Source organism: Dreissena polymorpha, chromosome 1, assembly GCF_020536995.1.
Source record: "Dreissena polymorpha isolate Duluth1 chromosome 1, UMN_Dpol_1.0, whole genome shotgun sequence".
Classification (NCBI taxonomy): domain Eukaryota; kingdom Metazoa; phylum Mollusca; class Bivalvia; order Myida; family Dreissenidae; genus Dreissena; species Dreissena polymorpha.
This window is the reverse complement of record NC_068355.1, coordinates 32,568,658-32,585,135: the sequence shown is the minus strand read 5'-3', so window position 1 is coordinate 32,585,135 and position 16,478 is coordinate 32,568,658. Positions and strand designations below refer to the sequence as shown.

Genomic DNA, 16,478 nt, shown 5'->3' with positions numbered 1-16,478 from the left:
ATACACTTTATAACAGTGAAAAAATCATTAAAATATTCCAACAAATACCAAAGTTATGATTATTATACTATACAATGGGAAACGCGCACAAATTGCCAAAATAATTCTGTGTCATTGACAGTGAAAAATACCAACACAGTATGCTACTGAATTATGAATTTTATATTTATTATTGATGTAATCTTTAGCAAACCATACATTTTATGAAAGGTATTGAATTTATCTAAAAATCTAATGCTTAATAATAATGATATTACTATAAAATAAGGAAATAAAATTAATGAAAAGATACAAACTCTGTTTATTTTCAAGAAAAAAAATCAAGACAACAAATAACTATACGGTCTTAACATTTAAATATATAATAAATATCATGACAAAATACAATGAAATTACTGCAACTGGTTCAGGTTACATAAGAAATATTCCAATATTTACTAAAATTGTTTTCTTGTATATTTTCAGGTATGTACCAAAATGACGGTCCACAGATGTCCAGACTTACTATACAAAGAAACTTACATTGAAATAAAAAATGAAAACAATGTTCATTCCACACAACTATCATACACAACATTTTCACTGAAAATACCATTTTAAATACAGTGTGCATTCCACACAACAATCATTCACAACATTTTCACTGAAAATACAATCATCTTATTTACATAATTACTGATATTTACAGTATTACTGATCTTCTAACTTGGTCAACTGTTTGTTTTACAAGTTTGTCACTCACAATTTATTAGCCCTGTTTATGTGTGCCGGAAAGCACTGGTGGTGTACCGGCACATTGCATTCAACGCAACCAAACTTTGAAGTACCAACACGTTCGCCACGGTTTGCCTTCGCGCGACATTCAACACACACCTTCTCTTTTTCAAACAACCGCTCCATCGTGTGAACACGAGCTGGTCTGGCTGTGTCCAGGATTGGCGCATCCTTCCCAGCACAGTAATCAACGAAGTCCTGGATGTTTGGCCATTCACGCCCGACTGTCTCTGGATTTGAGTCCTTTGCAATGATGTACGCATTCAAAGCACTGCCCATCATGAAGTGGAAGAACAGCCGCCGCCACCACTTCCTTGATCTATGGTTGATGATATGATATCCAATCATCTGGTCCGACAAGTCGACTCCCTTCATGAACTTCTGGTAATCCGCAAGCATTTTGGGAACTTCCACAGATTGTTGTGTTGGGTTACCAGATCGTCGGTTGACAGTTCCCATGTCATTAGGACTGTGAAAGTTTGACAGGACCATGACACACTTTGTGTCCTGCCAAATGCAACAAGAAAGTTCATCTTTCTGGGCCACCAGGAACTCGTGTTTGTCCAGCATAACATTCCTTGGCAACAGTGCAGTTGGTAAGCCCTTCCTGTTGTTGCGCACTGTGCCACAGGCGTACACACCGCGCATGTGCAGATCTGTGAGAAGGGCCGGACTCGTGTAATAATTGTCCATAAAAACTCTAATGTTAGTGTGGTTCAGATGGCCGATCAGGTCTGTCACCACTCTGTGTGATAGACCCTTCTCCTGATTCTCTTCCTTTCCAGTGTAGACTTGGAACTGGTGGATGTAGCCAGTTTCGCTCTCCGTCAATGTCCACACTTTTATTCCCCACTTAGTTGGTTTCAATGGCATGTACTGACGAAAGCCCAGACGCCCCTTGAACTTTACCATACTTTCATCCACAGTAACATGTTTGTAGGGGGTGTACATTGCCTTGAATTTGTCATTCAGATAGTTCAAAAACCACCTTATCTTTTTAAGTTTGTCTGGTCTGGCAGGAGGTGGGGCATCGTTGTTTGTCAGGTGAAGGTAGCGCCAGATCAGATTGAATTTGTCCCGAGGCATGATGGTGTTGAAGGCAGTACGAAACATACGCTTCTTTACCCTCCAGTAGTCATTTCTTGATGGAAGACGAAGAACTCCCATACAAAAACAGAGTCCGATGAAAGCCTTCATGGCTGGAATGTCTACTGGAACCCAACGAGGAGCAAATGGTGGTGGTGGGTTTCGTGTCCGCTCTTGCTCAGCATAGCGGTTGGTCTCTGTAACCATATGCTGCCACAAGTCCTGACCCCAGATCAGTTCAAAATAATTATGTGGCAGGGCATCTTCAGGGTGAACAAACGTTGAACCACCTATTTCACTGTACGTTCTCTCGTTTCGTTCGTCAAAGTTGGAAGTCTTCCATTCGACGTCGAAGCCTTCAAACTCGTCATGTTCACCATCCGATTCAAAAAAGCCACGAAACCATTCGTCGTCAGTTCTTTGTTGACATTCGAAGCCATCTTCACCATTTTCTTCATTCAAATTACTCGTATTTGTGTCAAATTCGTTATTTAAATCGACCTCAATGTCGCTTCCATCGCTATCCATGTCCGTAGAATCAGCCATGACGAAAATGAAAAAAAAAACTGTCAAAATCGCTTTAGAAATACTCTGCAAAATTCACTTCCTTGTTATTCAAAAATTGCGCTTTGTTTTGATTTATCTGCGCATGCTCAAAGGAAGTTGTTTCTGGGTATTTTTGCACATGTTTTGATGATGTTTTACGACGTTTACCGACGTATACACAGGGTTTCCCTACTGTCAGTAACACATACCGGTCTATTCGTATCCCGAATGAAATGGGTACGTACGAATCGGTTCGTATGCCGCATGAAATGGGTTAAGTTTAATTTACGACACCACCTTCTTTTCTTCGAATCTGATGTGGACTTAATCCTGTTGTTATCAACTAACTGTCTTTCCTTGCGCTCATAATGTTGCAAACAAATGGTTCCTGGCTTTGAGTTAGTGCATGTTTACCAGACAATTGGCACCCATTTCGGCCCAAGATTACTGCGCAGTCCACCAGCATAACATCTGGTGTTCCAGGAGAACCTGTTGCAATGGTTGACCACTTTTCCTCCATCAAATTTGGTACGTATGTGCATCCAAGATTCACAGAGGTTGGAAGTGAAGTTTCTAATCAACCAGTTACTCTTGTCTGCAACTCTGTTAAGCAAAGGAATAACTTTTTTCGGCGTAAGCTGTATTAAGCCAGCTTTTCACCCTGACTTGACCTTTGTAAGGGTCCAATAATACTCAAATAAAATTTCCCGCGGCTAGGTACGAATGAATACACTTCATTTATTCCATTGGCTGATTTGAGTATAACACCAGAACATTGGAAACATATCCGCGTCTTTGTAACACTGTTTTACTGCATGAAACAATTTTATCTCTAATGAAAAGGCTCAATAGATAGAACAGTTTTACAATCAATTTTCGACATAAATACAGTTTGTGCGTTCACCTTTTATTTTCAGAGAATTACCAGCGCAAAAGCGTTTATACTAAAGGCTATGTTGTCATATTTAGTACTTACTTGCATTGCATTTCAACCTGCGAGGTTTCGGGTCAATAAGCGGCTATTTGTGAAAGTCATAGTTTATATACAGTTCATAGTCGGAGTTCGCAGAAGGGGTTGCGATCTTTGTGTTACACCGGTCTTACTGACAATAACGTAGTGACTGCAATGCATTGCATTCCAATCCGCAAGGTATCAAGGTCAGTTTGTCAGTTTGCGGTCAGTTGCAGAAATCTTTATATAAACGCCGTCTCGTAAACTTTGTGCACTTGAAGTCTGTTTTGATCAGAAAGATACTAAATAAAGATATTCGGCGATATTATTGTGGTATGTCAATCATCGATTTTTAATATGGTTTCAACATTGGCATGATAAGGACCAATTTTGATAAAATTAATTAGAAATATTTATCCATTTAGACCAGTTTATTAAGCATGAGCACAATAATTCACTATACTATAATTATGCAATTAAATAAGATTCGAGTATTGCAGGCTGACCTATATGCACTCGTTTATTTTCATGTTTCTTGTGTTTTTCTATTCTGTAAATATAGATATCTGAGTAATAATATCACATAAAGCATAATAAGCCACGAAATCTGGCGCAACACCCCGTAATTGATTTGCTTATGATGTAGCTAAGAACTGCACAGAAAAAAGGCATCAGCTACTTTTTATCTCATAGAGATAACTTTTGATCGTTCATAAACATCGACCACAATCAACGCCGTATATCTTTTTTAAAGATATTTCTTGTTTATGATCTCTGAAATTGTCCCTGACTTTGAGTAGAAACTCTCCCTTGCATCCTCTTGTTCATTCATTGACTTGCCTTCACTCCAGTACTTGGACTGTTGTGAGATAAAGTCATCACATCCCGAGTCATGATTTTCTATATTTAATTGTTGGTCCTCTAAAAAAATTTCTTCAATTAAACAATGTTTTGCTTTGCAAAAATCTAAACTGCAATTGTCATGCTCCCCAAATATGTGGTAAATGCTATTCTTTATATCACAAGAAAGCTGTTTTGCCGCCCCTTGCTTATCAGCCATTTCTGACCGCATACGAATTGCACACCTTACAGCGCTAACAATTCGAATGCGGACAGCTTGAGTTAAATTGCCCTTGCCTTTCAGAGAGGGAAATTCTTGTACTAATTTTTCAAGATTGCCTCTCAAACACTTGCAAACATGGTTGGCACACTTTATTTTTGAGACATATCTCCCCCATATTGGAACTTCTTCCCGAATTTTTGCATAAACTAAAGAATCCCCATCACCAATCACTGTTGTATAACGTACACCAAACAAGTCTGCCCTTTTAAACCCCTCAACTATAATTTCTGCTTCCATAGCTTGACTTGACTCTGTCCAGTTTTTGAAACACTTATGGTCTTTTGCAACACACCCAATAGACTCTGCTCTACTACAGATGTAACAGTATTTGTTTCTGACCCCAACATGCAATAGTTTTTTGTATTTTGCCCAATAATAATGGCAACGCCGCCTAAAGCATTGTATGAGTGTTTATGAGAGCGCTTGCTCCAACCCCCATCACAGATAACACTGATAGCCGGAACACCTAAAAAGGAACAAATAAATAGTGTTATATAAAATATACCTTTTTATAAGAGGTTAACCCTTTTAGTGCGGGAACCGACTTTTAAAGGCCTTTGCAAACAGTTTGGGTCCAGATGAGACGCCACAGAACGTGGCGTCTCATCAACATCCAAATTGTTTGCTATTCTGATAGTATTCTTTGAAAAAAAAGAGAAGAAAATGCTAATTTTAGAAATTCTGCAGACGACATTTTAGGAGACGTCAAATTTCCAAGCATGCCAAGGGTTAAGATAAAAAATTCACACCGCTTATTTCTGTAATTTTGATCAAAACCCTATGTCGTTGATACTCATTAGTTTTGTCTCCATGAAATGATTCTAATGATTAATACCAAAAATGTGGGATTTAATGAAAAAATATTATAATCTTACGTTATCTACAAACCTGTTTTTATGCTTTTAACCATCATTCAAACCAGCATTATTATATATGTACAACCTGTGCATGATGCTCCTCAATCACTTGATTTATTTAAGCATAACAAAGGAAAATAACTGCTGAAGTATGTGAAAGAGATTTATAGTTCTTATATAAACTTATCATATATTTTTTGCTACAAATGCATTGGTGTTTAAACCTTTTTATAGTGTTTTTGTTATAGTTGGTAATAAGCGCACCGTGAGGCGGGTGCCAACGCTATGCCGTGGGTGCAGGTCAAAATGACCTTCACATTTGACATAGTAACAAAAAATGGGTGTGGCAGCTAGTCAATTTTTTATTACATATTTCTAAATGTCAGATTGAGCTAGTATGACCCAAAAATGGGCGTGGAATGTAGAATTTATCTCAGTGCAGCTAAATATGAAGTTTCAATGTTGTAGGTTGAATCACTTTTATTTTACAGTCAATGTTCAAAACCTTAAAAAAATATTATGGTTTTAGCATGCGGACGACAACGCAAAATTTTATGTTTGACCTTCACATTTCACCACACAAAATTTGCAGCTCCATGAGATACACATGCATGCAAAATATAAAGTTGCTATTTTCAATATTGCAAAATTTATGGTCAATTTTAAGGTAGCATGACGCCTTATTTTCCAGCCCCACTAAGACCTCCTCCTCACGGAGCACTTGCATTATTTTTTTATTTTTTTTATTTTTGTAATAATTAAATTTCTGTTGCACAATTATTTAAGCACGATTAGAACATTATAAAATGCTTGTTACAAATTTTCACATTGTTACAAGAATTTCTTACCAAAATTCTGATGAGATTGTCCTTGTCATTAATGTACAATTGTTGTTTGCTGATGCTTTCAATATGAGTAAGTGTAATACATTCATGGATTAAAGACTAACTTTCAGTCCCTGCAGATGCATTTTTAATCTTGCAGCAGATGACATTTGAAAACCTAATGACAAAAGCAGAAATTGCCGATGATGATCAATTTCTCAATTTGTCACAAGATTTTCAAGGGCTGATGACTTAAAAACATCATGCTTAAATTGTTATCTGCCATTTATTTAAATGAATTTAAGTTGTCTGCTGCAAACTGTAAGAGGGACAAATGGGTTAATGCATAAATTTACAAACTTTGATGAAAACTCCCATTTTTTACAGCTATCTCTTTCTCCTCCTCTATTGCCCTATCCAAATCAGCCTGTAGGTATTCATTCCACCAATTGTTTATTTTCATTTCTATATCTAAGAAGGACTTCCGAGATAATCCTGGTGAATCTAGGACAGCAAGTAGTTCGTTTAAATGCGATAGTCCATTTCCTGTTACCAGTGTTCCCCACACAGCTCGAACATTCACATCAAAATTACCACTTTCAAGTCTTGGACTGGTATCAAATTTGAAGGCTTGGTTACATCCAAGACACTTTGCTAATAATATTGATGCCAAACCATAGGAGTTTACTTCAGAGACAAGATCAATTGGGGCAATTCCTCCACTAACTAATCCTTTGGCCTTTTCACATGTTGCAGCATGCATGCATGTTTCTTTCAGGATCATCTGCACTGCTTGTAGTTGAATAAATCTATAGCCACTGTTGGGAGTGATGCGACTTTTTATTTTTATTTTGTAGAGTTTCCCGCCATTCCAGCTGTAACATTTTGTACAGACTATTTAATACCAAGTCCAATATGGTTAACATTTTACCAAATTATGTTACATTGATTTTGAAATATTGGGTTTGCAATAAGAACCGTTAAAATAATAAAATACAAAAATATGAAGTATTCACCCTTTTCACTAAATTCTAAACTTTATATTGAAAAATTTATATGAAATAGTTCCAATTCATAAATTTTTTCTTAATATAATAAATTATTAATTCTGAGTATTTTTTTAGTTTGACTTAGTGCTTTAAAACATTATAGTGTGAAATAGCTTATCAGATGACATCAGAAGGTGTTTGTTATGTGAATATTGCCTCATCCAATTAGAAAAATAAATGAATGTTGAAATAATATAAATGTTTAAAACTAAAAATTGTTAACAAAGTCACTGAACAAAGCCTCATTCTCAACCCTTAACAAAATGCTCAATATATAATTGTTTCTTTATCATAAAATATACTTAAAACATTTTGATAAATGATGAAATTTGCTTTCACAAGCAATGAATAATTTTCTTACATTGAACTTAACATAAAAATGAAATTGCATGTTATCATTAAATAGTATTTACACTGTAATCATTCTTTAAATCCATATATGTAATGTAGACCTGTGAGAAAAACATGCAGCCATACTGGGACCTGAGCCCGGGACACCGGTATACCAAGCCAACTCTCTAACAACTGAGCTATCCAGCCTACTTACACACTGATTTAGGTTGGGATCATGTTGTAAACAAGTATGCAAAATATGAAAGCAATATGTCAAGGGACATTTAAAATTTTGTGGGTGGTATGTAAAAATTAACGTACATTTATAAATATATTGCATATTATAAATGCAAAAATGGCCATAATTATTCAAATATGCTTGATGGAGTTGTCTGCTCTCCTGTATAGGTTGGGGTCATGTTGATAAAGTAGTTTGCAAAATATGAAAGCAATATGTCAATGGACATTTAAAATATTTGGGGTGGTTTGCAAAAATTAATATAGATGTATCAATAACGGTAATATGCATATGGAAAAAGGGCAATTATTATTACAAAATGCTCGATAGAGTTGTATGCTCTTGTTTATAGGTTGGTGCCATGTTGGTAAAAACGCTGTATTATGTGAATTGGGAGTAAGACATCAAACTGGGAATGAACATCATTTTGGTGATTTTCTCAAACATAACTATTCATTTCATGATCTACATTTATTTTTGTAATATATTATCTATAATTTAAGCTTAATAAGCAATTTTCCATGACTTTTTCATTAACAGTGATTGTATTTTCATCATTTAAAGTGTATTTTTAAACCGTGTCCATGCGCGGCATGGACACAGTTCATTTCATGAGGATTTTTTTTAATTAATAAAAAATCTGGTTTTGAAGTAAAATCAATTTCAATGATGCTATTATATATGCAAGTATCTGTTTTAATCATAATTTGTCAAACTAGATAATTACAACATATAAAACTTGTCAAATAATGATGAGAAATTGGGTGAAATATTTGGGTTTTCTTTATGTACGAAATATTGACAAGTATATCAGTAGCGAGTATGCAAACATATCGTTTATCGTTTATTCTTATGACTTTATTCTTACGATAGAAATTAAAAAGGATAATATGTATATTCAAATAATGTATATATGCAATGTTAAGATAAAGTCTGAACAATTAATAATGGGAGGTATTTACAAAACTAAGACCTGGTTAAGATTTATTTAAAGTAGCAAACACACTCAGGGTGGGGTATAATTGGAATCAATAACATGGAAAGTCAGACCTGATTAAATTTCAAATAAGAACACATTGAGTCCAGAGTCGGCGTATAGATACGAGATTATAAGTAACACTCATGGTCAATAAACAGCACAGATGAAAAGGTCACCTATTGTCTGGGGTACAAAAGTTATAGTACTGACGAAAGTAACAGAATTACTCTATATCAATAAAAATTGATTAGTACCAATATATATTGATTAAATTTTAGTATATCCGCCAAGCAAGTGAATACATGAAAAAGTGTTCCTTCTAGAATATTCTGACGAATCAACCAATGAATAATAACCATACTAGCTGAGGACCAATCAAAAGTTTAAAGGAAAAATATGCAAATTAATTTGGGGACAAAATGGGGATGTTTGGAAGGAGAGGGCACTCCGCGGGAGAGTTAGCGTTTAGACTTGGAGGTGTACGGATCGAGAAAGATACGATCATGTAGCTATCAGACTGTATTTGTATAACCGAAAATATTAAGTATGTTAGACATTAAATTGGACTAGAAACTGATACATGGTGTTGTTGAATATTTTACCCTGTATTATGCAGAGAAATTAACATAAATAGAGCGGCACGAGAAAATGGGAGTTAAGGCAAAACTCGTCATCTTGGCAATTCGCGCATGACGAGATATCGAATGATAGGCTACACACTGGTAATTTAAGAGTAATGAACATTGTTAGTAACTACGTGTCATCTATGAACTATGAACGATTACGGGACACAGGACGTTAAATGGTGCTCGTGAACCAAGGATTCGAACAAAGAAATACTACCACTTACAATTACGAAGCCATGGAAAACAACGCGAAGAAACTCCGTTTCGGCAACTTCTGTAACCAGTAACAACAACCGTGAGCCGGGAACAACGACATCAGACCGCACACATTCTGCAACTTCCGGTGAGTGACTGTTTTATTTCCTAAAGCTTGTATCAAAATGGCAAATCAAATAATCCCTGAATTATTTCAAAATTTAAATGAACAAATTAAAGATGTTAAAACGGCCATAAGCACTCAGACTATTTCACAGGTTGTACAATCATTTGATGGAAATTCAAAAGAATTTAAAAATTGGATTAAAAATGTAGAAAAATATGGAACACTTACCAATTTAGATGAGAATAAATTAAAATTTGTTGCTTACCAATCTAGTAAAGGGCTTGTTAGTGATTACATACATCGTTTTTTGACTGATGATCCGACAGGGACGTGGACAGATTTAAAGGAACAGCTTAAATTAAGATTCGCGGAAATTCAAGACCCACAATACGCTTTCTCATTATTAAAGACGACTAAACAAAAGACCGACGAAAATGTTCAAATATACGCTGAGCGACTTTTATCTCTTGCGACTGACGCATACGAAAATATTGAAGGAAATTTAGACTATAAAGAAAAACAGTTAGTAGAAATTTTTATCGACGGATTATCGCACGATTATTTGAGACTTAAATTAATGCGCGAAAATCATGCAACGTTATCAAATGCTTTAAAAAGCGCTATACATGAGCAAAGTGTCAGAGCTAGGTTTGAGTTACGATCACCAATAAATGGACTTGATAACATTACGACCGATAATATTCAGACAGGTATCGATTATATTAGGTCATCTATTGTTTGCACATATTGTAAGAAACACGGTCATTCTATTGAAATCTGTCGCCGTAGGCAACGCGAGATAAGTGCATATACGGTAGGGCGGAACGGTCATACGATAAATCAAAACGATAAAATGCGCAAGAAAGAATATGACAAAAATTGGAAAGATAAAACTGATTGTTGGAATTGTGGTAAATTAGGACACTTTAGTAGAGAATGTACTCAAAGAAAAACGTACATTAATCGAAAAAACTAGGAAATTCTTACCAAAAAGGGGTCTATGGTAAGAATGAAAAAGTCGAGACATATAATATCGCTTTGTGTGGTAGTCCAAATTCTTGTGTTATTTCAACAGGTGGTTATCAATTTAGGAGCTTGATAGACTCGGGCGCTCAAGTCAGCATCGTGAGTAAACGTACTTATGATATGTTAAAACAAAAACCCGCACTGATATTTCAAAAAGTAAATCTAAAGTCGGTAAATGGAAATTCATTACATGTCCACGGAAGTGTAAAATTGAGATTCAAAATAGGGAGCATATATAAAGAGCACATGTTTTTTGTAGTAAGTAACGTTAATAGAAATGTTATTTTAGGAAGAGACTTTTTACAAGATAATGGTGTCCGTTTATACTTTGATTTAGGATGTTTGAGGATTGATAACTGTTATGTACCTCTAGAAGAAGATGTACATCTTTCAACGATAGCGAGATTAACTAGGCATACTGTGTTAAAACCACAAACTGCATATAGACTCTTTGCTCAAGCTAAAAGAAACTGCATACGTTCAAATACGAATTATGAATTCAATGGAATAAGCAATTCTTTCTTTGATAATGAACCCGGTTTAACAATTGTTAATTCAGTCGTCAAGACAACGCGTGATAGACAATTTCCCATTTTAATTATAAACAATACGCACAAAACAATAAGGCTTAGACGACACTGTGCCATAGGGCGAATAAAATCGGTAAATGATAATGAAATATGCTCAGTACAAGAAGTTATTAAAAATAATCAGCCGAAATCAGGTTTATCTAAAGATGAAATCTTATCAGATTTACGTGTAGATGAAAATCAAAAAGAAAATATTCTACCGATACTCTTAAAACACAGAACTCTCTTCGCAAGAAATAATTTAGAATTAACACAAACTTCAGCAATAGAATTTACCATAGACACAGGGGATCATCCACCCATTAAATTAAGGCCGTATCGAACACCATTAAACAATAAGGTATTCATAGATAAAGCCATCGACGAAATGCTAGACGCAAACATAATAAGTCCATCAAGAAGTCCGTGGAGCTTCCCTATTGTTTTAGTAGATAAAAAGAAAAATAACCATGATTCAAATAAAGATAATAAAGATGAGAAAAGGTTTTGTGTTGATTTTAGACAATTAAACAAAATTACAAAACCAATTGCCTATCCATTACCATTAATAGATGATATATTGGCGTTATTAGGTAAAAGTAAATATTTCACCAGTTTAGATTTGATATCGGGATATTGGCAAATACCTATAAAGGAAGAGGACAGAGAAAAAACGGCTTTTGCTTCGGGATTCAGGGGTCTATTTCAATTTAATGTTATGCCCTTCGGTGCCTCCTCCGCCGGTGCTATATTTCAAGAATTGGCTAATAAAGTACTCAAAGGTTGTGAGAGCTTCGCTGTGGCGTATCTAGACGATATTTTAATATTTTCACCTGACTTGCAATCTCATTTATCACACGTAGATACAGTACTACAGAGTCTCAGTAAACATAACCTAAAGCTAAAACTATCAAAATGTCAATTCTTACAAAGAGAGACTAGATACCTAGGCTTCATCATAGATCAAAATGGTATAAGGCCGGATCCGTTAAAGGTAGAAGCGATCCGACAATATCCTAGGCCAAAGTGCGTGCGCGATGTACGATCCATCTTAGGTGCTGCAGGATTTTATAGGAGATTCTGTCCGTCGTATTCAGAAGTAGTCGAGCCTCTCATTAATCTCACGAGAAAGAATGTCCCATTTAAATGGTCAAAACAATGCGAAGATAGTTTCCTACAATTAAAAGACTCATTTACGCAAATCCCTTATCTTTCATACCCTGATCCAAAAAAAGGTTATATTCTGTATACGGATGCATCTGATAAATGCGTCGGAGCCTGTTTGACTCAAAAATGCGACAGTAACGAGACCGGGGATTATGTGGGCGAAAAGCCGATATTTTTTATATCGCACAGATTAAGCCCCACACAATGCAAATATAGTACCATTGAAAAAGAATGTTACAGCATATTTTACAGTCTAAGTAAATTACACCATTATTTACACAATGCTGAATTTGTTATAAAGAGTGATCACAAGCCGCTTAAGTATTTATTGGAAAGTCCGATGCAAAACAAGAAAATACAATTATGGGCCTTAAGTATAGCGGGTTATAACTGCAAAATTGAATATATACCGGGAAAAAAGAATATTATTGCCGACTTTTTAAGCCGACCTCCAAAAACCAAAATAAGGAATAATCAATGCGATCAAACAGAAATAGAATTAGATATTAACGATAAACATTTTACGATCAATTCGCAAATAAATGAACAAGACCAAACACGCGAAATTAACGTAATCGACTCTACAAACATTGACCACAAGCAAATAATCGATAATATTATTACCCCGCGGCCACTTCCAGTCGACGACACAGCGTCGAATGATAACATATCAGGGCTTAATATGCAAATAGAACAAGAAAAAGACCCTCATATATCTGAGATTAAAGCGAGATTAAGATTAGGGAAACAGAACAAGAGTGAAGATGATAGATATTTAACGGTTGATGACATACTGTACTACATATCAAACGTAGATGAGGAACCTACTCTCAGGCTGTTTGTACCTAAACACCTGACTGATTCAGTTGTCAAGCAATACCATGATGAAAACGGACATCCCGGGTCTCAAAGGCTTTTCCAGACACTAAAAGAGAAATATTACTGGCCTAAAATGTTCAAAGAATTGAATGATTATGTATCTAAGTGCATTATATGTCAAAGTAGAAATTTAAAAGCAATTAAAGCTCCCATATCGTCGGATACCTCAATACCTCCCTTTCCGTTTTCAGTTGTTTCCATAGATATATGCGGTCCATATCCGAAAACGCTTTCCGGAAATAGATATATAATATGTTTCGTAGATCAATTCTCAGGATACATAGAAGCTTTCGCTTCGCCTGATAAGTCGTCTGATAGCGTAATACACCTGTTAATGAACGAGATTTATTGCCGTCATAGTTGTCCTATAAGAATTATAACTGATAACGGAAAAGAATTCACAAGCACAGCTTTCACGGAAACATTAAAATCAATGAACATTGACCACGTAAAGACGACAATATATCATCCCGCGTCTAATGGCATGAACGAGCGTTCACATGGGACTATGAATAATATACTATCAAAACGGGTTCAAGAAAATGTACAACAATGGGACGTACATTTAAACATGTCTTTAGCGGCAATGAGATTTTGTACATCCGAGACTTCGAAGCACACACCGTTCTTCTTACTTTTTAATAGAGACCCTATTCTTCCAATAGACAACTTGTTAAAGCCTAGACGTAAATATCACGGTGAAGATTATCATAAAATAATATTAGAAGAACAACACAAATCATTTAAAAAGGTATGTGCCCAAATTCAAAAATCGAAACGTAGACAAGCTGATTATGCGAATAAAAATACGAAAGATATTAAATTCGAAATCAATGACCCCGTTTACTACAAAAACTTTCAACGAACAAATAAATTAGACAGTAAATGGAGGCCATATTATCGTATAATCGAACAAAAGTCGCCGTTAACATACGTAATAAAAAATCAGTTAGACAACTCAACTATTAAAGTTCACGCTGATCAAATAAGACACGCAAATATCGATGAATGGCCAGTGATAAATCAACCGTTAGCGCGCCCGATTAGAAAAGCAAATTTAGCCTTTGCGGACGACCCATTATCTTCTGATAGCGATTCAAATACGTCAGTACATGGGTTACCTGTAATTACGCAACAGACCCGACAGATTAGAGATAACACGGATGACGAGGAAAACATACCGCTCGCTGAATTGCAAAAACATTTGAGAAACAAACAATTCGCGGATATACAGTCAAGCTCCAGTGAATCAGATACGATGCATTACAATAACGGTAATTCACAAAACTCACCTGTACGTAGGTTTGAAAATGATTCTTCAGACGATCAGATGCAAATTGACGCGGTAGCGTTAAAACACAAAAAACGAAAATTGACAAAAAGGACTTCACGTTCAAATAACGCAATGAAGAAAGCAATTTTCACGTGCCTTCAGACAATGGCTGAACACATGTAAATGAATGGACTACAAAATAAAGCGAGATAGATGTCGAGACTTAAAGACCCCAAAAATTTTGTATATAGAGAAATATGTTTTGAATGTATATGTAGTATATATGTAAAAACAGGATTATATAGGACGGTATCGTCCGATTTTGATAATGTATCGTCATTAGCATTGATTTACGGGTTTAGAATGAAATGAAAATGTCATATTTAAGTCTACGGGTGATATAATAGATATATTTCAGTAATATGTAACAAACAGAAAATATAAGAATCGTGACTCGCAAAATGCACATAAACAATTAGTACGTACATTAAGTGAGAAAGAGCGACATTCCGATACGTTTTCCAGGTGTTAATACAAATTGGCTTGTCAAATTAAATGGAGACCCGCGAATACCGAAAGCGTACAATACGTAGGGATGGTCTGTCATCTGTCTATCAACGAAAAGATACACACGTTTGACGCCCATTACTTGATGACAGGCGTGGGCCACGAATTAGACGAGTGCGTAACGAAATTAGTATAAATAACCCTCAAAATAGGCGGACTCACTAAGTACGTTCGATTACATGACAAGCTTATGACAACGCACTTGACAACGACGTAAATTAACGCTAGCTTATGCCCTACAGCTCTCAAGTAAACACCTTTTTAGGCGTAGATAACATTTTAACACAGTTTGTAAATATCCTTCCAAGCAACACAGTCCTTTTATTAGTATAATGCAAAAGATACAACTATATTGCTATAATACATTAAATTTTTGATACTGATCGTATATATAGTTTTTTCCTTTCTTTATAAGAATAACTACATTAAGACAAGGGATTTTGTTTGTAAATTTTTGTTCTCTAAGTTAATAAAACATAATAAAGCACAATGCATTTCATTGAATAGACAAACGCGTATAGTTTAAATTAAACATAATGAATTTGTGTCATGAGAATAGCGTTCCTTTAGCACATTAATTTTATTTGGGTATATCTTATCATAGGTGTGAATAGTAATCTGAGTGCTTATATAGCAAATTCCATTAATATGTAAATAAAAGGCCCGTTTATCATTTCATGTAATTGACCCTATAAGATTTGCCAATGCGATACAAGTTAAGGAGAAAAACAGCGCTCCTAAGATAGTTGGCGTGGTTTGCCTGCAGCAACATGCGTTCATAACGCATTTGAGATCGTGATCAGATCTTAACACCCCGACAAAGAAGAAGAATATGTCATCGACATACCGATATCTTCGACGACGATGTATCCGTCGAGAATCAGATGACGTAACAGACGACTTCAATTAGGATCCAACATTGTCGACATGGATCCAAATTGTGAACCAGCACCAGTACCATACAACGAGTGGACTGTTAATGGACATTTCACGCGTCGTCGAAAATGATTTTTAAAGATACGATGATATGAATGGACTTGATGATGAAAAATCGCGCGTACTTTGTACATATATTAGGTGAACATTTTATCGTCTATGAACTTATATATATATGTGTGTTACCTTTATTACATGTACATAAACACTAATTATAATACTACAGTCATGAATGCAGACATTCTCCAGAACTATATATAATAAACGTTTGAAGTATTCTAAATCGTGCAACAGCCGAGGACCAACAGCTTCTCCGACCGACCATCATCGTCTTCATTCGGAAGCCGACGTC

At 35.5% G+C, this 16,478-nt stretch overlaps 1 protein-coding gene across 1 annotated transcript; it reads right to left on the bottom strand.

Moving 5' to 3' along the window:
- Positions 1 to 738: 738 nt before the first annotated feature.
- On the bottom strand, positions 739 to 2,418 carry LOC127865843 (piggyBac transposable element-derived protein 4-like). Its single transcript, XM_052405907.1, has one exon. It carries the CDS (start codon positions 2,404 to 2,406, stop codon positions 739 to 741), a length of 1,668 nt encoding a protein of 555 aa, XP_052261867.1. The 5' UTR covers positions 2,407 to 2,418.
- Between the last annotated feature and the right edge of the window lie 14,060 nt (positions 2,419 to 16,478).